The sequence below is a fragment of the Ruditapes philippinarum genome, unplaced genomic scaffold (genome assembly GCF_026571515.1).
Source record: "Ruditapes philippinarum isolate M1 unplaced genomic scaffold, ASM2657151v2 ctg8677_1_1_1_1, whole genome shotgun sequence".
NCBI lineage: Eukaryota > Metazoa > Mollusca > Bivalvia > Venerida > Veneridae > Ruditapes > Ruditapes philippinarum.
The window spans coordinates 47,640-70,040 of NW_026862421.1; the positions used below are offsets into that span (position 1 = coordinate 47,640).

A 22,401-nucleotide genomic window follows, 5' to 3' on the forward strand; every position below is an offset into this window, starting at 1 on the left:
AGCTATTGCAGTAGTTTACTGGTTAAAAACAGTTCTCTGTATACTTTAATTATGTCATAATATTTACCTTGATATCGTAAGCTGTCTGGAGATCTGTTTCATCCGGTTAGCATATATAATACATTGATCAGTCAAGGTACGTAACTCTCTCTCAGAGAAAGTAAGAGTTATCTTTGGAATATCATTGTCATCAACATTGCACAGAAAATGCTGAAATAAAATATATTGTATTTATCTAAGTATACAACACTGAGGAACTATTACTATGATTCAATTTATCAATAATATAAATTTCTAAGGATAAAATGAAAGTAAAAATTACCTAATTAAGGTACTGAACAAGGTTAGAGTTACAATATTTGATATCGATGACTTTGTCAGAAAAAATAACTTTCAAACCTTCTCATAGTACAGCTTACAGTAAAATCAAAATGAAAATATAAAAAAGGTTTGAAATAAGAAAAACAAGAATGGCTGCCAATAGTTCAAGAATTAAACAAAAGATCCTGCAGACAAAATTACAGAATTAGGTTTATTCTCTTAAGATGGCAACAGCCTACACCAGCTTTTCAATTGATAAAACTTTGAACTTTGACCATAACCTTACACAAAATGATATACAGTGATCAGATCACAAAACTTTCTAGGATAGATGATAAAAATCTTACATCTCTTTTACAAGCTTTGAGGAGGTTGATGGACTTTCCACACAGGAAGATGTCATTTGCCAGCTCTTTAAGGAACAACGGAACACTCTCTTCAACCCTGCCAGTACCCAGTGAATAGCCCTGTGTCCAATATCTCTTATCTAAATATAGATAACAGAAACACAATATAATGTACATTCAAATATAAGTAAGGAAAGCTCTTGCAATGAACAGCCATATTTCCTCTAGCAAAAGGGCAATGATGACCATTTACATAGTAGTGGTGGTGTCGGTAGTTTACCCGGGTCGCCTGATTCAAAGTCCAACTCTCTACCTATTGAACTAACAGCAATATCTCAAATGGGTGTCACTGTTACAAAAATCTCAATCACAATGACATAGACTTAAGCATGTGACAATTACATCTGCTATATATAGACAAGCAACAAATGATTGTGTGATAGTTTTGGTGGTTATTTTCTTTACAGAACTTGTTAATGTGAAATAAACAACCCCAAAACCCAAAGAAAAATATAGAAATACACCTTGTAAAATTTACTTTTCTCTAAATTTTACTTTTCAGATAAAGTAATAATCATGAATTACCTTTAAACTGTAGAAAGTCATCATTCACTTGCACCATAAACTCGCCATAGTTATCTCGGAATAAACCATGATACACCCAATCCTGTATATACCTATATGGGGAGAAAGAGGAGAAATTGTCATAAAACCAAGTTTTTTATGAGAAAAAAAATCTGCATATTTCTACCAAAAAAGGATGATATTTTAACATAGAAAGAACTTTAACATTTAAAGAACTCCCATTAGCCTATTAAAAAGCTTTCCCACCTTTCAGGAATTTCATCAACATTTCAGCAAACAATCAAATATTCATTATGTAATTGCAACATTTGCAGTTCAAAGCAAGGCATGGGTTCAAACCCTGTCAGAGGCAAGCAGTTGTTTCCATAAGCAAGAAACTTTACATTTATTGCATAGTATTTGTTGGTTCCAGAAATGGATTCAAGAGTGTTTCAATAAGCTTATAGCTTCCAACACAATCGAAGTAAAATAAATTTATATAAACTATACTAAAGAAAGGCAAGTCCAATATACAGTATTAGTTAATTTATACTTACAACAGGTATGGTGTACAGGTTTGTTTCAATAAAGACAACATGAGAGGGTAGTGGTCTGTAAATGAAGCTTCTACTGTCTCGCTATACAGGTAGCTCAGTAAAGGTATTCCCTAGAAACATATTAGTTATAATATACATGTACATTTATTCATAATATACATTAACTCAAAATATGTAAAGAAATAAATTCCTTCAAAAAGCTCAGTAAAGATTTTATCATTAAAATATGAGCACAGGTAGTTCGGTAAAAGTATTTACCAATCTATAAGTAAATATAGCTCAGAAATAGTATTCCATTAAGACAATAAATACAGGTGGTTCAGTTAAGGTAATCATTAAAAATACAAGCAATTATCATAGTATTGCAAGCAATCCATAAGTCCCCTACCGGTTAGAACCCCATCAACATTCTGAAGGGCCATTGGCCATTCACTAATGTTTCAATTTTTCTCCATTTTAAGTAAACTTGTTGGAAAAGTTCTTTAAAAGTGATCACAGGAAACAGTTTTTATGAACAGAAAGACAGACGGACTGAAGGACACTCTAAAGTTAATATTTAAAACATCCCTGTTACCAAAATATAACATTTAAAAGCATAATTCTTAAAGCGGAGATAACTCTTGAATTAAAGATGCAATTTCATAAAAATTTTCAGCTCTTTTTGACTAATCACAAATATTGTTATATTTGCTATGTTTTAAGCCTATTTGTTGCCAAGGCAACTGATATTTTTTCAAAATAGGAAGAACAGATAAGACATGCATAATCTCAAGACTGCTATCTACCCATATGTCAAGTTTCATTAAAATATTTCCAGTTTTTTGAGTTATCACTGGATTCAGTTTATGTGTAAAATTTGCCATATTTTCAGTCTATGTGTTGCCATAGCAACCAGAATTCTCAACATAGGAAGAAAAGAAAAAGACTTGCATAATCTCAAGACTGCCATCTACCCATAATTATGTCAAGTTTCATAAAAATATTTCCAGTACTTTTTGCTTTATCACTGGATCCAGTTTATGTGTAAAATTTGCCATAATTTCAGCCTATTTGTTGCCATAGAAACCAGAATTCTCAACATAGGAAGAAAAGAAAAAGACGTGCATAATCTCAAGACTGTCATCTACCCATATGTCAAGTTTCATAAAAATATTTCCAGTACTTTTTGCTTTATCACTGGATCCAGTTTATGTGTAAAATTTGCAATATTTTCAGCCTATTTGTTGCCATAGCAACCAGAATTTTCAACATAGGAAGAAAAGAAAAGACGTGCATAATCCCAAGACTGCCATCTACCCATATGTCAAGTTTCATAAATATATTTAAAGTACTTTTTGCGTTATCACTGGATCCAGTTTATGTGTAAAATTTGCCATATTTTCAGCCTATTTGTTGCCATAGCAACCAGAATTTTCAACATAGGAAGAAAAGAAAAAGACGTGCATAATCTCCATACTGCCATCTATCCATATACCAAGTTTCATAAAAATATTTTCAGTACTTTTCAAGTTATCGCAGGATCCAGTTTTGTGGACGGACGGACTGACGGACGGACTGACGGACGGACATACGGACAGAGGGTAAACCTAAAGTCCCCTCCGGTAAACCGGAAGGGGACTAATAATTACTGATATAATAACAGTTAATTACAATTCTGTAGGCAAAGTATATACATAGTGCCAAAATAAATCTAATATAACATGCCACCCAAAGTTTAGTGATGTTAAATGTAAGTACTTACAGTAAGGAATTTGGATTTTGTCTCCTCAGTTACCGGATTATCACAACCACATAAACATGCCAAGAACCTGAAAATATCAAAAAATGTCTAACAACTTGATCAAAGTTTCCTAGAACTATTTACCTTAAATTTACTCTCTGCCAAAACTTAAGAATGAAATGGGTATGATTATCTAAGAATATTAAAGAATGAAAACAGAAAAGGAAAATAACCCTTCAAATACAAAAGATTCTAAATGTCTTTTCTTCAATTTTGATGATGTTCTCTATTTTTGTTCATTTTCAGGTAATCACTTTTTGACATTCAAGTACAAATCAACTAAAAGGTGATTATTAATATAAACACAATTTTGGAGAAATGGGCCAGCAGGCTTTCTTAAGAGATTGTCAATCAATTTGCTTTAATATAATCTGATTAAATTTAGTAAATAGCAGCATATTCTATATATTTGTTCTACATAGACAATTATTCATACAGCATTGACAGTATCATTTCTTTGCATGTTAGGGTTGAAGATGTTTAGCCTTTGCCAGCAATTTGAAGTCAGGTTAACCTTCCCTTCTGTGTATTTAGACTGGATTTACACAATATGAGATTACATTGAAATTGAAACCATTTATAACACCATTGTAAAACTGAAATATTCCCTGCAAGAACAGTCCTTTATTAACAAAACCAGAAATCATTTTTTTTGGACAATTTTGAAATATGTACTGACTGAAAGCGGACAAAGCAGACCAAGATCAGACAACATGGATGTGCCAGCTGAAGCTACATAGATAGAATAAAATAATCTGTAATATTTGAAAATACCCAATTTCTAACACAACAACATTTTCCTCATACAAACTTGTATTGTATGTGACTAAAGGTATATAAGGTAAGTCTATAATCATCACCAATCATTCACTTTTAAAGAATATACAGTTATACACACACACCTGATTTCCTGTAACAATTTATGATAGGCTACTCTCAGTTGTAGAAGAGTTTTACCTTCACCTATTGACAATATTACCCCACTGTAATAATGTAACACTGAATGTACAGCTCCTGAAAGTTAAGACAAAATAAAACAATTTTCTATATTTCCACTTTGTTTAGTTTTTCTTCTCCTTCATTACAAAAGTACTCAGTAAACAGTAAATATGACAAGTGTGTATCAATGTATGAATCTTTAAGCATTTCAGTAACAAAGTAGGTTTTTTCTTCTCCTTTTTTTATATAAATGAATGCTTAAAAAAAGCTGGTGATGGTAATTGTTTCAGATAAAATCTGTCCAAAAAGTGTGTTTACAGGTGTTGTTTTTTTTTTTAAACATTCAATGTTGTAAAATAATGAACTATTTAAAATTGGTCACTTATCTTTCAACGAAAAGTAAGGGCATCATATCATTTTGTAAAAAATATCAATTAAACACAATTTACTTTATTCATTTCCTGCAATTTCAATAATTTTACCTGTGAAAGCATGGAATGTCAGTCCAGCACTGTAAAAAGAGTTGATGACAGGTGAAGAAGAAAAAAGTCCAAGTCTGTAGAAGTACATGCCACATGTGAGGAAATCATCAAGTAGATTCTGTAATGCCTCAGCAGATATTCCAGTAACATACAGGCCTTCCCGCATAGTAAAACACTGGTCTGTCTGCAAAGTACATATAAAATACAGTGTACAGTTTACCTGAGAAAACCGGTGTACTGTTTAACAGAGAAAACAATCATTTTTGACTGACAAAAACATTTTTTTTTTTGTTACCTGCAAAAGACTCCTTAAAAGAGAAAAGAGACTGTAAATATGGTGAATTAAAATCTTTCAACATTTGAAAACAATTTCAATGACTATTTTTTGCCTTCAGCCACCCAGGCGCTGTCGAGATCACAAGACTTCTTTTCAGCTTTTATTTCAGGAGAAGGGACCAAAGGCATCCATGATTATATATTGCAACAACATTTATGATCCCAAAGATATAAATTTGTGAAATTTCATGTGCATAATTTCAATGGTTGATAAAATATGAATCTTCTTGGAAAATTTTAATAAAACAATATGCCAATGCTAACAATTGGGTCAGTAAAGAAAAGAAAGAAATTTATATAGCATAATTGATAACCTGCTAAATCTTGAAAAGTATTGCGATAACTGTATCTTTTTATATTTATATACAGCATTTAGCTATAGACTTACCAAATCCAACATGAACTTCACAGAATCAAAATCATTAATGTTTAAAATTTTCTTTCTCAAAACAACTTTCCAGAATAAATGAAAGGTGAATAACATTTAAAATATCCTCTACAATAATGATTTTCAAAAAAACACAATAACAACTTACAATATCTAATATGAAGTTTACAGACGGTACTGCAATCATTACATTTAAAATCTCCTTCACAAGTTCATCCTGGCTTATCTCTTCCCGTGGACACACACGGACAGACGGGAAGGCAGTCGCTAAATTTTTCAGTATCGTCTTATTTAGGTGGTCAAAGGCTTCAGGGCCTGCTTCTGTTAAATATGGCTTTGTTCTAGGACCTGGTCCACTATAATAAAAAGACATCAGTATTATAAATACTATTGCCAGATATTAAAAACATCATGTACATGTATGACTTATTTAGATAATAAATAAATGAATAAATAAATAAATAAATATTTTTACATAATTTCTTTATAGACATTATCAAATATATTGAAAATGTCTTTATTGCTGAAAAGTATATGTTTTAAGCATAATGGTCTGCCTACATCATACCGAATTGTCATAAGATTTCTCCTTTTCTTATCCAAATGCTTTAAAGTCCTCTTTTATCAATTAGTTCATACAAATTTATTTTAGTTGGAAGCTATAAGCTTTTACAAAAACTCTCCAATCCCTTAATGGAACCAACCAGTACTAAGCAATGAATGTTAATTTCTTTTTGCTCAAGGAAACAATGGCTTGCCCCTGACATGGTTGGTTCTTATGCAGTCAGCAATCCTTAGATTACTAGTCTGACACATAAACCACTCGGCCACGCCGCCACTCTGTTTACATGCAGACTGAAGGTACTAACAATTCTTAACATATCATACAGAGAAAACAAATCAAACAATAAAATTCTTAGTAGCTCTATGTAAAAACAATAAATACTAGGATCAATTTTGAAAAAATATGAATACAAAAAGCGTTTGTGAAAAACAAGGAAAAAATGGGAATATTTCTAAAACAAAGTAAGAAAATATGAGCATGTGAGATTCAGAATATAATCCACAAATGTATATATAGATAGCTTACAGTCCAACAGTTTCCCAGGTATAGTATTGTGATATTGTTTCTGTAAGACATGTCTCATATATACTGGTATCATAATCTGACTGGTACACCGAATCAAATGATACATCATCCCCTCCCTCATCACCTGTTGTTGAGCTGGTTAAACTCTCCTCCTGTGATTTGAATCCTTCGTCAACCAAATCCTGTATTGTTATTATATCAACAATTACACATGTAGCATAAGAAAACAGGCAACAAATAGAAATTTAATGCCTATAATGACCTTCATGCCCAATAGTACTAAAAGTGGGGTAGTAAATTAGATTGTTTTCAAGATAAATGGATCAATGAATCATGCAAATTTAAGGGATAAATAACTGTTTCATAATTAATTCAATTTGATACAATATACCTAGCAAATCCCTACTTCAAGTCAGTGTAGTTTATCTACTTATCAATAACCACGCACAGGAGTGTAAAAAAAAACCATTTAAAAAAAAGATATTACACTAGCAATTCGCTAGTAATAATAATGTCACTGGCAATATATACAAACATAGCGTTAAAGAGAGCATCAACTAACAATTACTCTTTTTATCTGAAAACCGCTCTTTTTTAGACATGTGATAAATATAGAATATTTGTATTCGTGTAGATTCAATGCTAAATTTATGGAACTCGTTGAATAAATTTAGTATTAAATCTACACTCATTCAATATCATATATATATATATTACAACCATTCTAATCTTGTCACATAAAAATTCTTTGTAAAAGAAAAAATCTCCTTCCATGAAGGATTATAACTCACATTCTATAGCATACATACAATGAAGTTAATGCAATGTACTAGACCATTGAGCTAAACAATCAATTTCCTTACACAGCCAGGTGTTAGAAGTTGTAATTAAAATACCCACAGTTCCCTAGTACCATGATTCACTCACATTGAAAATCATGTAAAAAATTAACATTCTAACACTATCTGAATTTTTTCTATATAAACAAAGAAGGCTTCTTTACAAACATGGGTAAAAAAAGAAGAATTTATTAAGTAATTATATTAAACAGTTCTTAATGTTTACAAACAAAAAAATCACGGATTAAACTTATTTCATCATTTGAACTGCAAAATATTTTTAGGGATGAAGAAAAAACCCACTATATATTGTTCACTACTGTTGCATTGTACATGTATGTGATATACTTACATTACTGTATGATGAAATTGACTTGGGAATTCTCGTCTCTAGTAAACTGTAAAAAAAAAATACTGTCATAAAAACAATGTCACATTAAAGTAACTTATACTTTCCAGTTTTACCAGGTGAAGGAAGCCATTAGGGTCCAATCTTTGCATTATCTGACACGATCAGGCACCTGATAGCGTGCTTACACAAAACAAGGGGGCCATGATGGCCCTGAGGTCGCTCACCTGTATATAGGCCCCCCAGAGCGGGTCCAGTTTAAACCCCAGGGCTTTTATTTGAACAAACCTGGAAGACACCCATTAGAAGATGTTTCATGATGTTAAGTTTTTACTACACACATATAATGAAAAACACAAATCTTCACTTCTCCTTCTCCCCCACCCCCCCCAGACAGGGCCAATTTTAACCCATGGGCTTTTATTTGAACAAACTTGGTAGACACCTATAAGCAGATGTTTCATGCTAAACATCTAAGCTCTAGTTCATTGGGTTTATTAAAAGAAGATTTTTTAAGTTTTTTTTACTGTACACATATAGTAAAAAAAAAAGACACCCCTGGGGCGGGGCCAGTTTTGACCCCAGGGCCTTTATTTGAACAAACTTTGTGGACACTTACTAGAAGATGTTTCATGCTTAATATCTAAACTCTAGCTATTTGGGTTTTTTCAAAGAAGATTTTTTAAGTTTTTGCTATATACATATAAGGAAAATCAATGACCCCCTGGGGCGGGGCCAATTTTGACCCCAGGGCTTTTATTTGAACAAACTTGGTTGACACCCATTAGAACATGTTTCATGCTAAATATCTTAGCTCTAGCTCTTTGAGTTCTTTAAAAGAAGATTTTTTAAGTTTTTACTATATGCATAAAGGAAAACTCAATGACCCCCTGGGGCGGGGCCAATTTTGACCCCAGGGCTTTTATTTGAACAAACTTGGTAGACACTCACTAGAAGATGTTTCATGCCAAATATCTAAACTCTAGCTCTTTGGGTTTTTTATAAGAAGATATTTAAAGTTTTTTCTTTCGGTTGCCATTGCAACCAGAGTTCTGCATGGAATTAAATTCTTTGAACAATTTTTAAAGGTGACCACCAAAGGAACATTCCTGTGAAGTTTGGATGAAATTGGCTTAGTGGTTTATGAGGAGATGTCATTTAAAGTAAAAGTTTACGGGCGGACGCCGGACAAAATGCGATCACAAAAGCTCACCCTGTCACTTTGTGACAGATGAGCTAAAATCCAAAGTCAAAAGTGGAATTTGATTCACAGCAGTGAAGCGCAAATGATTTAAAGTCAATAACCTTAATCACTTTGTCATGAATGCCTCTCAAGCTATACTTAACATGCTTTTAGAAAACATAATAAAACTTATTTATATCAATTAAACAGGGAACCCAAAATTTTTTATATTTTTCATTAAAATGAAAATTTTGTTTCAATTATCTTTTGTGTAATCCTTAATTGGACACAGACATTTATACCTGTTTAAATCATGTTTTTGTTTTCTATCTGTTTTATGACCTATCAGTTCATCAAAATATAAAAACATGTTTATTGCATGCTTTTCGGTGGTTTATAGAAATATATCCGTGATATAAAACTGGTAATTTCACTGTCTGAAACAGTGAAATTACCAATTTGATAATTTCACTGTTTTGAATTTAAGCCCCTTACGTTGTTAGAGTGAAATACCAGCGTGCACAGAACTGGGTACCAACTTAATGATGTGACGTCCTAAATGACGTCACGTTGTATTATTATTTGGCGCGCTTTTCATTCAGTATTAGGTTTAATGTCTTTTTAAAACATTTCTTTGCATATAATCAAAAGAAAATTTGTTTAGTTTAGTGTAAGATCGAAATATATTTCACCTTGTGAACACCAAAAGTTCATATTTCACTCAGCCACTCGTGAAATATACCTTTTGGTGCTCACTCGGTGAAATATATTCCGATCTTACACTGAACTAAACAAATATCCTCTATTTAACTTGTCAACTTGTCTCTAATATGACAACATAGCTAATAAAATATCTTGATTAGCTTTCTGTCATTGTTTCAGAAAACAGGTAAAAAAAGTAAATAAATAAAGGACTATCGTTTTTCCATGATTACTTACTGACTGTCAAGGTCTTCAGGTAACTCTGGTAAATCTAATTTCACATCAAGGGAGTTAACTCTGCCTTGAACTAAACCTCCAAACAATGTTGCTGTAGTTATCTGCTCATGTAGATCATCTAAACAACCTCCAACACTGAAGAACCCATTCCCTGATAGACCACTGCCTGGAAGCTGCTCACAAAGCTAATAAAAATAAATGAAAAATGCATTTTCTCAGCTGTATAACAGATATTAATAATAAAAATTCAAGTTGTCAATAATTCAAAATCCTAAGTTATTTAATTATATCAATGGTAGTGAAAGCATGCCATATGCCTTTTTATAAAGTACCAGCAAGGCCTTTTTCTTCATTTAACCATATTAAACCTTATATTTAGAACAAGAGCAGTGCTTCATTTTTTTTTGAATGCTGAATAGTAAACTGCACTTTGATTTCATTACTAATTTTATGTTTTGTTATTGCAGGCACAAGTGACCGTTGACCTTTTGACCTAAAGGGATGTCAAGTACAACAAATCAAGGTGTCTCTATGCATTAAGTTTCAATGTTACACTACTGTAAGTATTGAAGTTAATGACCATTCACAAAATCTTAACCAAAAAAGGTTAACCAAATGCTGATGCCCTAGCAAAAAATATCTTTTTTTTTATATTTTAGCACAAGACCCATAACAGTATTCTTTTGAAATATCTTATACAATTTCCAATTTTCTTCAAAACATCACCAAGTTCCTTTACGCAAAAGTCTTGGCCCCAATCTTTTTTCCGTTAATTAGTGCCCTTAACTGCCTTTACTTTGGACAGTGGACCTAGTATAATAATGCTTAATAAGTCTGGGGAAATGGTTCTAGCGTAGAATTTTCTTTATATTAGTTGTGAAATAACAAACATAATCTTTAGGAATGGTACTGACTTAAAACAATCCCTGCACTAAATGACATACTTACATTACTGACAGGACTGACAATCTCTAGAGGTTGGCCTTCAAACACTGACCTGTAAACAGATAAACATTAATACTTATAAAATTTCAAACAATATATCAACACAGATTTCCTACATTCATTTTAATGTTTACTTTAAAGTACGAGCCATAACTGTGTTAAAACAGTTGAAATTTCAAGTACAGAGTTATTCTCCAATAATTATCTAAGAAGCACGCATTATGTATAACATCATCAGTACAAACATCTTGTATTACTTTGATATGATCATATACATTTTATTATCCTGTAATACCACATCAACAAATTAAAACTTCATGTGAATAAACATTTGAAGTTCTGAATTTGTTTACTCTTTTATCTGTACAAATAATATTTTAGTTCCTCTAGTGATATAAATGTTCTATAGTGGGGCGGGAAATTGAGAAAATAGTGCAAATTGTGATACAAGCATGAAACTTTCAGGAAATCATCTTTAGACCATGTAGATTTCAAAAGTGAAGTGGGCCCAAAAATATCTCTGCTCATTCAAGATGGCCGCCATTTTCAAAATGGCCGCCATATAAATTTGACGTACATTCTAGCTCATTCATTCCAATTTTTTGTACAGACCTTTAACTAACACCAAAAGCATGCATGTACTTTCTCCTTTTCAAAAATTTAAATCTCACAAAATTTCTCTTTCATACTTCTTCCAAATCCAAGATGGCGTCCAATATGGCCGTCGATTTTGTGCAAAACTGTTATATCATTTTTATAGTATAATTTGTTGCACAAATTATGTTTATTATAATAAACAAGATTGCATTTGAGAAAAATGCTATGCCACCGCATTAATACAACACTAAGCCTTGTACATTCAAACAATAAGATTTTTTGATTTTTTTACTATATACATATATATATATATATTGAAAATCAATGACCCCTGGGGCAAAGGCAATTTTGACCCCAGGGCTATAATTTAAACAATCTTGCTAGAAGTTCACTACATAATGTTTCATGCAAAATATCTAACCTCTAGCATTTGTCAATTACTAGAAGAATTTTTTAAAAGTTTTTACTACATGTATAAGTTTTTACTATATACATATAAGGAAAACCAATGACCCCTGGGGCGGGGCCGATTTTGATCCCAGGGCTATAATTTGAATAATCTGGGTAGAGGTCTACCAGACAATGCCTTATGCAAAATATCTAAGCTCTAGGCATTTTGGGTCTTTACAAGAAGGTATTTTAAGTTTTTGCTATATGTACATATAGTGAAAATCAATGACCCCCGGGGCGGGACCGATTTTGACCCCAGGGCTGTAATTTGAACAATCTTGGTAGAGGTCTACCAGACAATGCCTTATGCAAAATATCTAAGCTCTAGGCCTTTTGGGTCTTTACAAGAAGATTTTTTAAATTTATTCTTATAATTCCTTTTGGTTGCCATGGCAACCAGATTTCTGTATGGAATGAAATTCTTTGAACAACTTTGGAAGCCCTTCACCCAAGGATCAATCCTGCCAAGTTTGGTTGAAATTGGACTAGTGGTTTTTCACAAGAAGATTTTTTAAGTTCACTATATAATCTATATAACACACACACACACACACAAACAAACACACAGGTGAATCGCTATATGCCACCGCATCGCAGATGCTGCGGTGGCATAAAAAGTGTTTAAACATATCAGAGATAATCACATTAATGTTAATCTCAATAAAAGTAAACATTTTAAAAGTTTTTTTCTAAAAATATCTTTAAAAAAGATAGAAAAAAATCCAATTTTTTCATATTTTTCAAATTTTATTTTCTAAATTAATGTACAAAGTTAAAAAAAGTTACTTTATATCTTAAACTTTATTTGACATTCCATTAATATCATGTGTTTATTGTAAAAGAATGTAAGAAAAGCATTAAATCTGTAGGTTTTATATTTTGTGAAAGTGGGTGGGGTAATTTTATATGATAATTGTAAAAGAAAAAACAACAGAAAATATACATAGCTAAGTTCATTCTTTTTCTTTGCCTTTTAACTTTTCTATGAATTCTTATGCAAATATTCCAACTTAAAAAGTACTTTTTATTGGATGAAAATATTTTTGTCTTCCTTCGGGCCATTTAGTGGGTGAGCAAGAAATGCACATACAAACATGTGTATACATTCAGTTATTAAATTCGGTTGCATGATAATTCTTGTTTCAATATATTTGATATCATATATTAATTGTTAATTGTAAAGACATATAAGAAGACAATAAATCAACTTAACGTGCTTAAAATAGCAAACAAGTACATGAATGTAAGGTATAAAGGTAGTCCATCAACGCATATTTTTGACACCTCCACAATTTTATATTTATAATATAAACATGACTTAAAAGTCAACAAATTGTATGTGATGTGAAAGATATGGCCTGGCCTGCATGCAGCTTTTTGAAAAGTTAAGATACAAACTAAGTGTATTTCCTAAAGTAATCATATCTTATTTTTTCTTTCAATAAGAGGGTTTAATGATGACCCTGAATCACTCACCTAAGATAATTGTTGGAAAAAGGTAACAAGATCATTTTGGGAGTGTCAATTATGTCATAACACGCATGATTTGTGTCATAATTGAATCCGGTTGCTTTTAAAGAAACATGCTCAATGTCTTGTTTCAATTTTTATTCACACGAGAGGACTTTAATAACCATATTTATTATATACGAGTCCATATAAACTTAGTGACCTCTAGTGTTTGGTAAATTTGGACCATGTTGTCCATGATATATCATTATTATAACATAGTTATGATGATACATGATTAATGTATATGCGTCGGATACTGTAGGTTAAGAGAAAACAGATTTATTACAGTAGTCTTTGTAAATTAAGTGATATCATTGCAAAACCGTTTTAGACTGCAGTAGCATCATACAAATTTATGCATGTTATATCAGTCTACATCCCAAATATCTTAGTTCAAGTCAATGAAGTTTAACACTAGATGTTTTTAATGTGTTTTCCTATACAAGTCTGTGAACCCAGGTGGCTCTATGAGCATGATTCATTAAATATGTTAATAAAGACACAAAGTGGTACTGCATGCTTAGTACCTGTGCTCTGTGCATTTTGATTTTTGAGAAGATTTTTTTATTTTGCATGTACACTAAATGATCCAAAAGTGTTTTATGTAACTTTTAAAGAGGTCTTCTTTACTTGACAAGGTTATATTTTGACTATCCAAGCTCTAGGCATTACAGTTTGTTTGTTTGTTGATTTTTTTTAATAACAACAACAACAAAACAACTTCAATGCGATTCCCTACACAAGTCTTTAAAAACTGTGTACCTTGTGAGGGCCTTTAAATCATGCTCATGCAGTCCAAAATGGCTTTTCCTGTCACTTAGTTTACATTGACTTATATATTAAAATTCTTCTCCGAAACTACAGTGCACAGAGAAGAAAAAATATCGTATATCATCACATTGTGATGCTATATAAAGATTATGAACTATTGGCATAGGATCAAAATCACTTAGTTTACATGGACTCTTATTGGAATATAGTTATATAAGTCTTCTTGTGTGAAAAAGTTCTGAGAGCCTAGTTATTGGGCATATTTCATTTCAAATAGTTTATAAATCATGACTGGTGAAAAAAAAGATACTCCTTACACGATTTTAGCATTCTTCAGTATAAAATAATTATAGAGTTTTTCCAGCAGCGGATCTAAGGCGAGTGATCTAGGGTCAACAATTCACTCTTGTTTAATGGGGGAAATAAAGTATGAATACATTTAGTTTATTTTTCAAATCATAAGCTATGTTTGTTATGTGGGTCAAGCGGTTTTATTGATACCTATTTTAGCACACATAGTCATTAGATAATATGATGTATCAGTCGCCTTAATTTTTGTTTCTTTTGATAATATCATGTCTACATAAGGTATTAGAAATGGACAGTACTAGTTCAATTATACTTGGTTCAAATGATGTGCAAGTAAATATAACTTTGAATCATTCTGTTACAAGCTTTTAGTAAGACTTAATTGTGCAGGAAATATTTGTATTCATAAATAGACAACATTTCACTCAGGTCCAGGCATGATTTTATCTAACATATGGTTCGTTGATGAATATTCAGTCTTCTTTCTGTACAATTATCAAATTGTATTAAGAATATTGAATCAACTTATATCACGCAAACACATTTAATAACTGAATGTATACATATGATTGTATCTGCATTTATTGATATTTTAGTACATCCTCTAGACCTGAAGGAAAACAAAAATATCTTAATACAATAAAATACTTTTACAGTGAATATTTGCATAAGAATTCTTAAAAAAACGTTATTTTGTACTACAATTGTCTGATAAATTTACCCCACCCATTTTTAATAAGTATAAAACCTTCACATTTTTGTTTGTTTTTGCTACAATTATACAATAAAACATAGTGTTGATTGAATATCAAATACACTTTAAGAAACTATGTAACTTTTGGAATTTTCTACATAGACCTACAAACCATGGAAAATGGCACTTTTTCTTTGATTTTTTTAAAGATTTTTTCTTTACAAAAAACTAAAAACATGACTAACAATGTGGTTAACCTAAAATTTGATTTTTCTCTAATATATTTAACAATTTTATATGGAAATACGCATACTGTGTGCAAAAATTATACTACCAAAGGGATATATCAGTTTTCGTTAAAATTGGCAGCCATATTGGACGCCATCTTGGATTCTGAAGAAATATGCAAGCGAAATTGCTTGAAGATTTAAATTTTTGAAAAGGGGAAACTATATGCATGCTTTGGTGTAAGTTTCAGGTCTGTACAAAAATTGGAATGAATGAGCTAGAATGTACATCAAATTTATATGGCGGCCATCTTGAAAATGGCGGCCATCTTGAATGAGCAGAGATATTTTTGGGCCCACTTCACTTTTGAAATCTACATGGTCTAAAGATAATTTCCTGAAAGTTTCATGCTTGTATCACAATTTGCACTATTTTGACAGCAGAGACCTTATTTCCCGCCCCACTACTATACACTTCCTTCACATGTATGTTGGTATTTGACACAGTGCTATATTCAACAACATAATAATGAGCACTAACAATTTCCATTCTTAAATATTTTGCATGACTTTGATTAAAGTTGTGTAACATACATAAGAAAGTACATATAGTAGAATCTATGAACAAGTTTCATCATATATTATTTAAATAACTTTGATAGAAGAGGTGTAACATACCTAGGATAATGCATATAGTGCAATCTATGAGGCTGTATCATCTGGGTATCTCCATAACATAGCGGACCATCTGGTAACAGTGGTTCATATCCCTGTAAATAATCAATGTATATAGTAAGTAGCAATACTTAACAAACAACAATATTTGCCTACAATGTATGGGTTTAAATCCACCTACAATGTTAAGGTTATTTGGTTTCTTTCCAGCTTTACTGGTGTTGGAAGACATCAGGTACCCCTCTGTATATTATTAATTTCAGGCACAAGAGGGTACTTATATAGAACCACTGACCTTCAGTAAACTAGCTGGATAGCTTTCTCACTTGAAAGAATCCAAAGATCTTGATGGGATTTGAACCCACAGAGGTGACATGTAAAAATTCAGCAGTCTATGGCTAAATAAAGATTTGAGCCGCACCATGACTAAACCAACATAATGGATTTGCAACCAGCATGGATCCAGACCAGCCTGCTCATCTACGCAGTCTGATCAGGATCCATGCTGTTTGCTATCAGTTTCTCTACTTGTTATAGAGTATGTAAGTGAACAGCATGGATCCTGATCAGACTAGGCGGATGCGCAGGCTGGTCTGGATCCATGCTGGTCGCAAACCCATTATGTTGGTTTTGTCATGGTGCGGCCCAAATTTATTTTCATAATTGTGAAATCTGAACAACAAACAACTTCTTATAGTCCACATGTAACTAAATCTAACTTACTTTTATGGCTTCAATCTTTTTCATTTCAGATTTACATAAATGACATACATGTATTTGCAATATAATTGGAAATTAAGAAAAGATTATCTTCAAATTTCAATACCCTTTCTGGTTGAATTGGTAGCTTTAATTCCTCATGTCCTATAGCCAGTTGTTTCTGTGGAGTACCTGTGTCTTTTAACTTCATCAACACTTGTAAAATTGAGAAAATGTCATCATTATGTTCTGTGTCTGAAATAAAACAAATATATACATGTAAACAATGGCCTTAAATAAAAAGCCCTTGATTACTGACATTTTTTTTTTGGTTATAAACTATTTTGTATTATTCCAGGTTTTTTTTACTCTAAAATAAAACAAAATAATAATATTTAATTATTTTTTTCAAAGTCAGACAAGGAGGGAGAACAATTTCAATATTAATGTCTGACTTGATAATGCACATAAAAGTAACACCAGTGTTATTAGCCCTGGGAGGTTCTTATGAAGGACACGACAAGCCAACCCATGCAACTAACTGTAGTTATATTACTAGCACATTTATAATGATGTAAAGAATTGGAAGTTGATACCATAATTTGGTAAGCAATTCTTGAAAATATACCTGCAATAAGCTATTATAATTGTTTTTTTGAATGTTATGATAACCAATGAAATACTGATGTTTAAAAGTATTACTCTCTGTATATCACTTAATGTGAAAGATGTATTCTCTTAACATGTATAATACACAATTCAAATTTAACCAGAAAACACCATTATTGTCTTTTGGTGGAATATCAATTATTGACATCAATGACATCATTTCCTGTATTAATTTTTTGTTTATTCAATACCAAAAAAAAAAAACAAGAACGTGTTTGTTAAACACAAATGCCCCCAGCTCAGATTCTTGTCAGTAGCAATATTTCAAAAAATGTTTACCCATTCACTCAGTAATGGACAGAAAAATTGCCAAAAAATTGTAAACACAAGTTATATAGCTTGACAAAGTCATGGCATTTTGTAATTGTGAAAAATATAAGTTGCCAAGTCATTGCTCTGACTTGTAAAGTTGAAAAATATTCAACTTCGTGCAAATTATCTTCCTACCAAATATGAAATACATCTGTCAATAAATAAAGGCTGTATGGGCAAAAGTGTAAAAATCTATTTTGAGCACTGGTAACCTTAACCAAACTGACCCCTAACTCTATCCAAAAGAATACAATGTAAGTTATCTTCCTACCAAATATGAAATACATCTGTCAATAAATAAAAGCTGTATGGGCAAAAGTGTAAAAATCTATTTTTAGCACAAGTGACCTTGACCCACTGATCCCTACCCCTATCAAAAGGATGAATACCATGCAAGTAATCTTCCTACCAAATATTAAATATATCTGTCACTTAATAAAGGCTATATGAGAAAATGTGTAAAAATCTGTTTTTAGAACTGGTGACCTTAACCCAACTGACCACTAACTCCATCAAAGTTTATGTTTCTATCAATTATAAATAACATCTGTCTATAGAATAATGTCAATACAAATGTAAAAATCTATTTTTAACACTGGTGACCTTGACATTGTTAACATTGACCTTGACCCAAATGACCCCTTACTACACCCAAAGAAGGAGGATTGTATTAAACTAAGACATCACATAAAATATAAAGGCTGTATGAGCAAAAATGTTTATATTTATTTTTTAAACCAGTGACCTTGACCTTGACCCTAGAGACCGCTTACTCCACAAAAAATTAGAGGACCATCAAAGGTATCCACCTACTAAATATGAAAGATATCATTAAAGAAATTAAGCAATTAGGAAAAATTAAAGATAAATCCAACTTGCTGAAATAGGTTAACCAGACAAGGTCCTATTTTCAAAGTGAGGAAAGGGAAATAACTGGGAATATGGATGACACAGTTATATAACTTGGCAATATCATCAAGGTTCTCACTAGGACTTTAAAACATGGAGTCCATGGACTCCCAACCCTGAAAAAGTTGGAGTCCAAAAGCGCGTCGCAATTAATATATTTATAGATAAGTCATTCAATGCTCATAATAGCATTGCTGATATTTTGAATCTTCAAGAGACTTTCAAAGTTACGTGTTCTTTGAGGAAGTGAAAGACCATGTCTGTTCATGAAATGTGAGCACCAACCCTCCGATGCCTTAAACACGCCTGTCTCGATTGAATACTTAGCATCCTTCGCCAGATGCAATGCCTTAATTCTGATGGCATTTTTAGTCACAACAAACCCACTTTCTCTTAATTCAAGTAACCATTTGAGCAAGTCAGTCTCTAGCCCGTCATAGAGACTCACACGCACAACGCGATGTTTCTGGCTCTTAAGGCCATCTAAAATCCTGTTTTTCGATTTACGCCACGATATACGCCAATCACGCACAAGTTTTTCACTGACTCCAAACTCTCGTTCAGCAGCACAGTTATTTGAAGTTTCAGCAAATTCTATTACACAAATTTTAAAGGCATTGTCATAAGCAGTACGCTTCCGTTTAGGCATTTTGTCACACTTTTAGATAATCCAATTTGTGCGTGTTCTTTAAAACGTTTTACTTTATGTCACCCTTATTTTTGTTAAGTAAACAAATCCTTATAGATAATCCAATATGTGCGTTTAATGCTAATTTAATAACTGTCAAAACAAATAAATGTGTAATAACAATCGGCAGAAAAATTTATATATTAACGAAACCTTGTGCATTAATTATAGGAAAGTGTGAATAAATTATTATGCATACTCCTTCATCCAATAAAAAAAATCTACGCAAAAAAGCTAATCAAACACGACTGGCTATGGGTGTGTCTGACAATTGAGTAAATTAATTTGATTGGTCTTCGTTTGGTTTGCATTAGAACATTGCGCATATCATTAAGCAAAACAAACATCTTGAGCGTGACGTAAGCACAGCTGCCCTGACAAAAGATCAAAGGCGACAAAATGTCTATGTACAGTGTATTAGCACCTGATGACACTTTGTTTTTCACATGGATGTATTGAGAAGGGTAAATATTTTTAGCGACTCGAAGTTTACATTCTTCAGCAACAAAGGGAAATGTGTTCTGCTAATTGCTATTAAAATATGATTTTCCATTAAATTTTCCTTTATATCGGCCGCTGATTTAAAATCTGAAATTTATTATAAATTATTATCGAACATCCCTTACAAAATTAAAATAAGATTCAATTTAATATTTTATTGTTTAAACATTAGGTCTACGGTATGTTTCCTTACCAATCGGTACTGAAAGATGAGCCAGCATTACCGCTTACAGAACTCTCAAAAAAGGCTCTAATTAGATCAATATTTTTTGGTTACTCGTACATAAGTCGAGTTGATTTTTAAGGACGATTTTGGCAGCCGTTTTTGGTTGACTTATGACCGCAAATCTACGGTAAATGATAAAAGAACAATTCATTCATGTGTTTGGATTGGAAACTGAGAATTTTTGCGAATTTTAGGGTTTCTGGCGAACGTGAAATCGCCGATATTAGGGATCAATTTTCGGATCAAATAAAAGCATATGTGTATTTTGGTTTGTTGTCTTGGCATTTCGGCACAATATCTTAAATTCTTAATACTCTTATAGAACCTTTTTGCAAGAATGAAACTAAAGCAAAATTGTGCATAGAAAATGCCGGAAATTTTCGACAATCATTCAAAAGTACACTCATTTGTAATTTGAGAAAACTGTCTTTAAACTTGCGGCGTAAATAGTCGATAATTTTATCCTTTTGTCGGTAAAATTTGCTAATTTCCAATTAACTGTTGATCAAAGATATAAAATTATCACCTTGTGTCACAGGGATCCAGCACAGTGTTGGGATAGTGTAAAAAGGTAATTTTTAAAAAAAATATATATTGTATATATATATATTATATATAAAGTATAATTTTTTTTCTAGAATTACTTTTTTTACACTATCCCAACACTGTGCCAGGCCCCTTTGCCTTGTGTTATATCTGGTAATTACATGTACAGCGCGTGTATACATTAGTCTGATCACTATTGCGTGATAATGATCGGAAGTGTTATCGCTGATTGGCTAATCGCTTCACAGGTCAATGTGCATAGGACCGCCTACCTATAGACTGACATGCGCTGACGTATTTGTGGTTGGTAAACAATTGGTAATTTTATGCGTCCCCAGGCAAAATTAAGCGTACGTGGAATCCTTGCTCTGAAATTATTGCGCCCAGCTGTAATAAACATGCGTACCGGGACGCCAAAATAAGCGTCCCCGAGAACCCTGAATTCATGTACTTTGTATTGATAAGTAAGTGTGGACATTATAAAGCCATTAGTACAGATAGAACTTAAGATATTTCCAACTTACCGTTTTAGGTAAACCATTATTCATTTTCTAAGTGCTGAAAAGGGCAATAACTTGGTAAATATGAAAGCCAGAGTTATGTAACTTGCCCAGATCATGTACTTTGTATTGATTAGTAAGTGTGTAAACTTAGAAGCCATTGGAACAGGTAGAATTTAAGAACAGGAGCAATCAGTGAGCACATGTGTCGCCTCGTGATGGCCAATTTCATGTTGGGACAAGTTTTGTGACAGACGGACAGACAGACAGTCCACAACTATACTTGGTACTGATCATCCCTGTAAAGTTTGGATGAAATTGCACCAGTAGTTTATGAGGAGTAGTCCGGACAAGCTTTTGTGTATATGGCAACACACAGAAAAAACACCTTTTTATCAAAGGGCCATAACTCGGCCAAAAATCATTCAACAGGAAAACCCGTGCAATATGCGCCAAGGACTTGAGCTACAGATCAATCCTGTAAAGTTTCATTGAAATTGCATTAGTGGTATAAGAGAAGTAGTCCGGACAAACTTTAAAAATAAAAATTATTAAAGGGCCATAACTCTTACAAAAATCATTGAACTGGAAAATGCTGACAATATGCACAACTAGACTTGGTACTGATCATTCTTGTAAAAGGTGGATGAAATTGCACCAGTAGTTTATGAGTAGTCTGGACAAGTTTTGTGACGGACGGACAGACGACGGAGAAGTGATCCCGATATGTCGCCACTACTCCGTAGAGGCGACACAAAAATCCAACTTGCCGTTCTAGGTTAACCTCGTACGGACAGACGGACGGACGGTTCAATCAGAATATGCCCAGGGGCATAAAAAAAGTAGTATGGGATTGTAAAAAATAAACAAATAACTCAATGAAAAAGACAGGCAAATCATAAAACATCATAGAATAGTTACGTGAAAAAGACAACTGGTGTATTTGAAACTTAAAATATAATTCAAATTTCTGCTTAATTAGAAAATTAATTATTACAGAAAGTCATACATATCCAAACAATGAATCATTAAATTGTAAGAATAAATGAAACTTTTT

General features: G+C 32.3%; 1 protein-coding gene across 1 annotated transcript in view; it reads right to left on the reverse strand.

Annotated features, from left to right (window-relative positions):
* The window catches only part of LOC132719032 (gamma-tubulin complex component 6-like), a 38,360-nt gene that overhangs the window by 14,872 nt on the left and 1,087 nt on the right, over positions 1 to 22,401 (reverse strand). Inside the window, exons 3-16 of the mRNA XM_060702770.1 lie at positions 17,121 to 17,248; positions 16,298 to 16,389; positions 11,063 to 11,111; positions 10,115 to 10,299; positions 7,996 to 8,041; positions 6,805 to 6,986; positions 5,863 to 6,070; positions 4,991 to 5,174; positions 4,472 to 4,583; positions 3,531 to 3,597; positions 1,790 to 1,899; positions 1,254 to 1,345; positions 669 to 808; positions 68 to 210 (exon numbers count right to left, since the gene is read on the reverse strand). Coding sequence (XP_060558753.1) covers positions 68 to 210; positions 669 to 808; positions 1,254 to 1,345; positions 1,790 to 1,899; positions 3,531 to 3,597; positions 4,472 to 4,583; positions 4,991 to 5,174; positions 5,863 to 6,070; positions 6,805 to 6,986; positions 7,996 to 8,041; positions 10,115 to 10,299; positions 11,063 to 11,111; positions 16,298 to 16,389; positions 17,121 to 17,248 — 1,738 coding nt within the window. The remainder of the gene's footprint in view (positions 1 to 67; positions 211 to 668; positions 809 to 1,253; positions 1,346 to 1,789; positions 1,900 to 3,530; positions 3,598 to 4,471; positions 4,584 to 4,990; positions 5,175 to 5,862; positions 6,071 to 6,804; positions 6,987 to 7,995; positions 8,042 to 10,114; positions 10,300 to 11,062; positions 11,112 to 16,297; positions 16,390 to 17,120; positions 17,249 to 22,401) is intronic.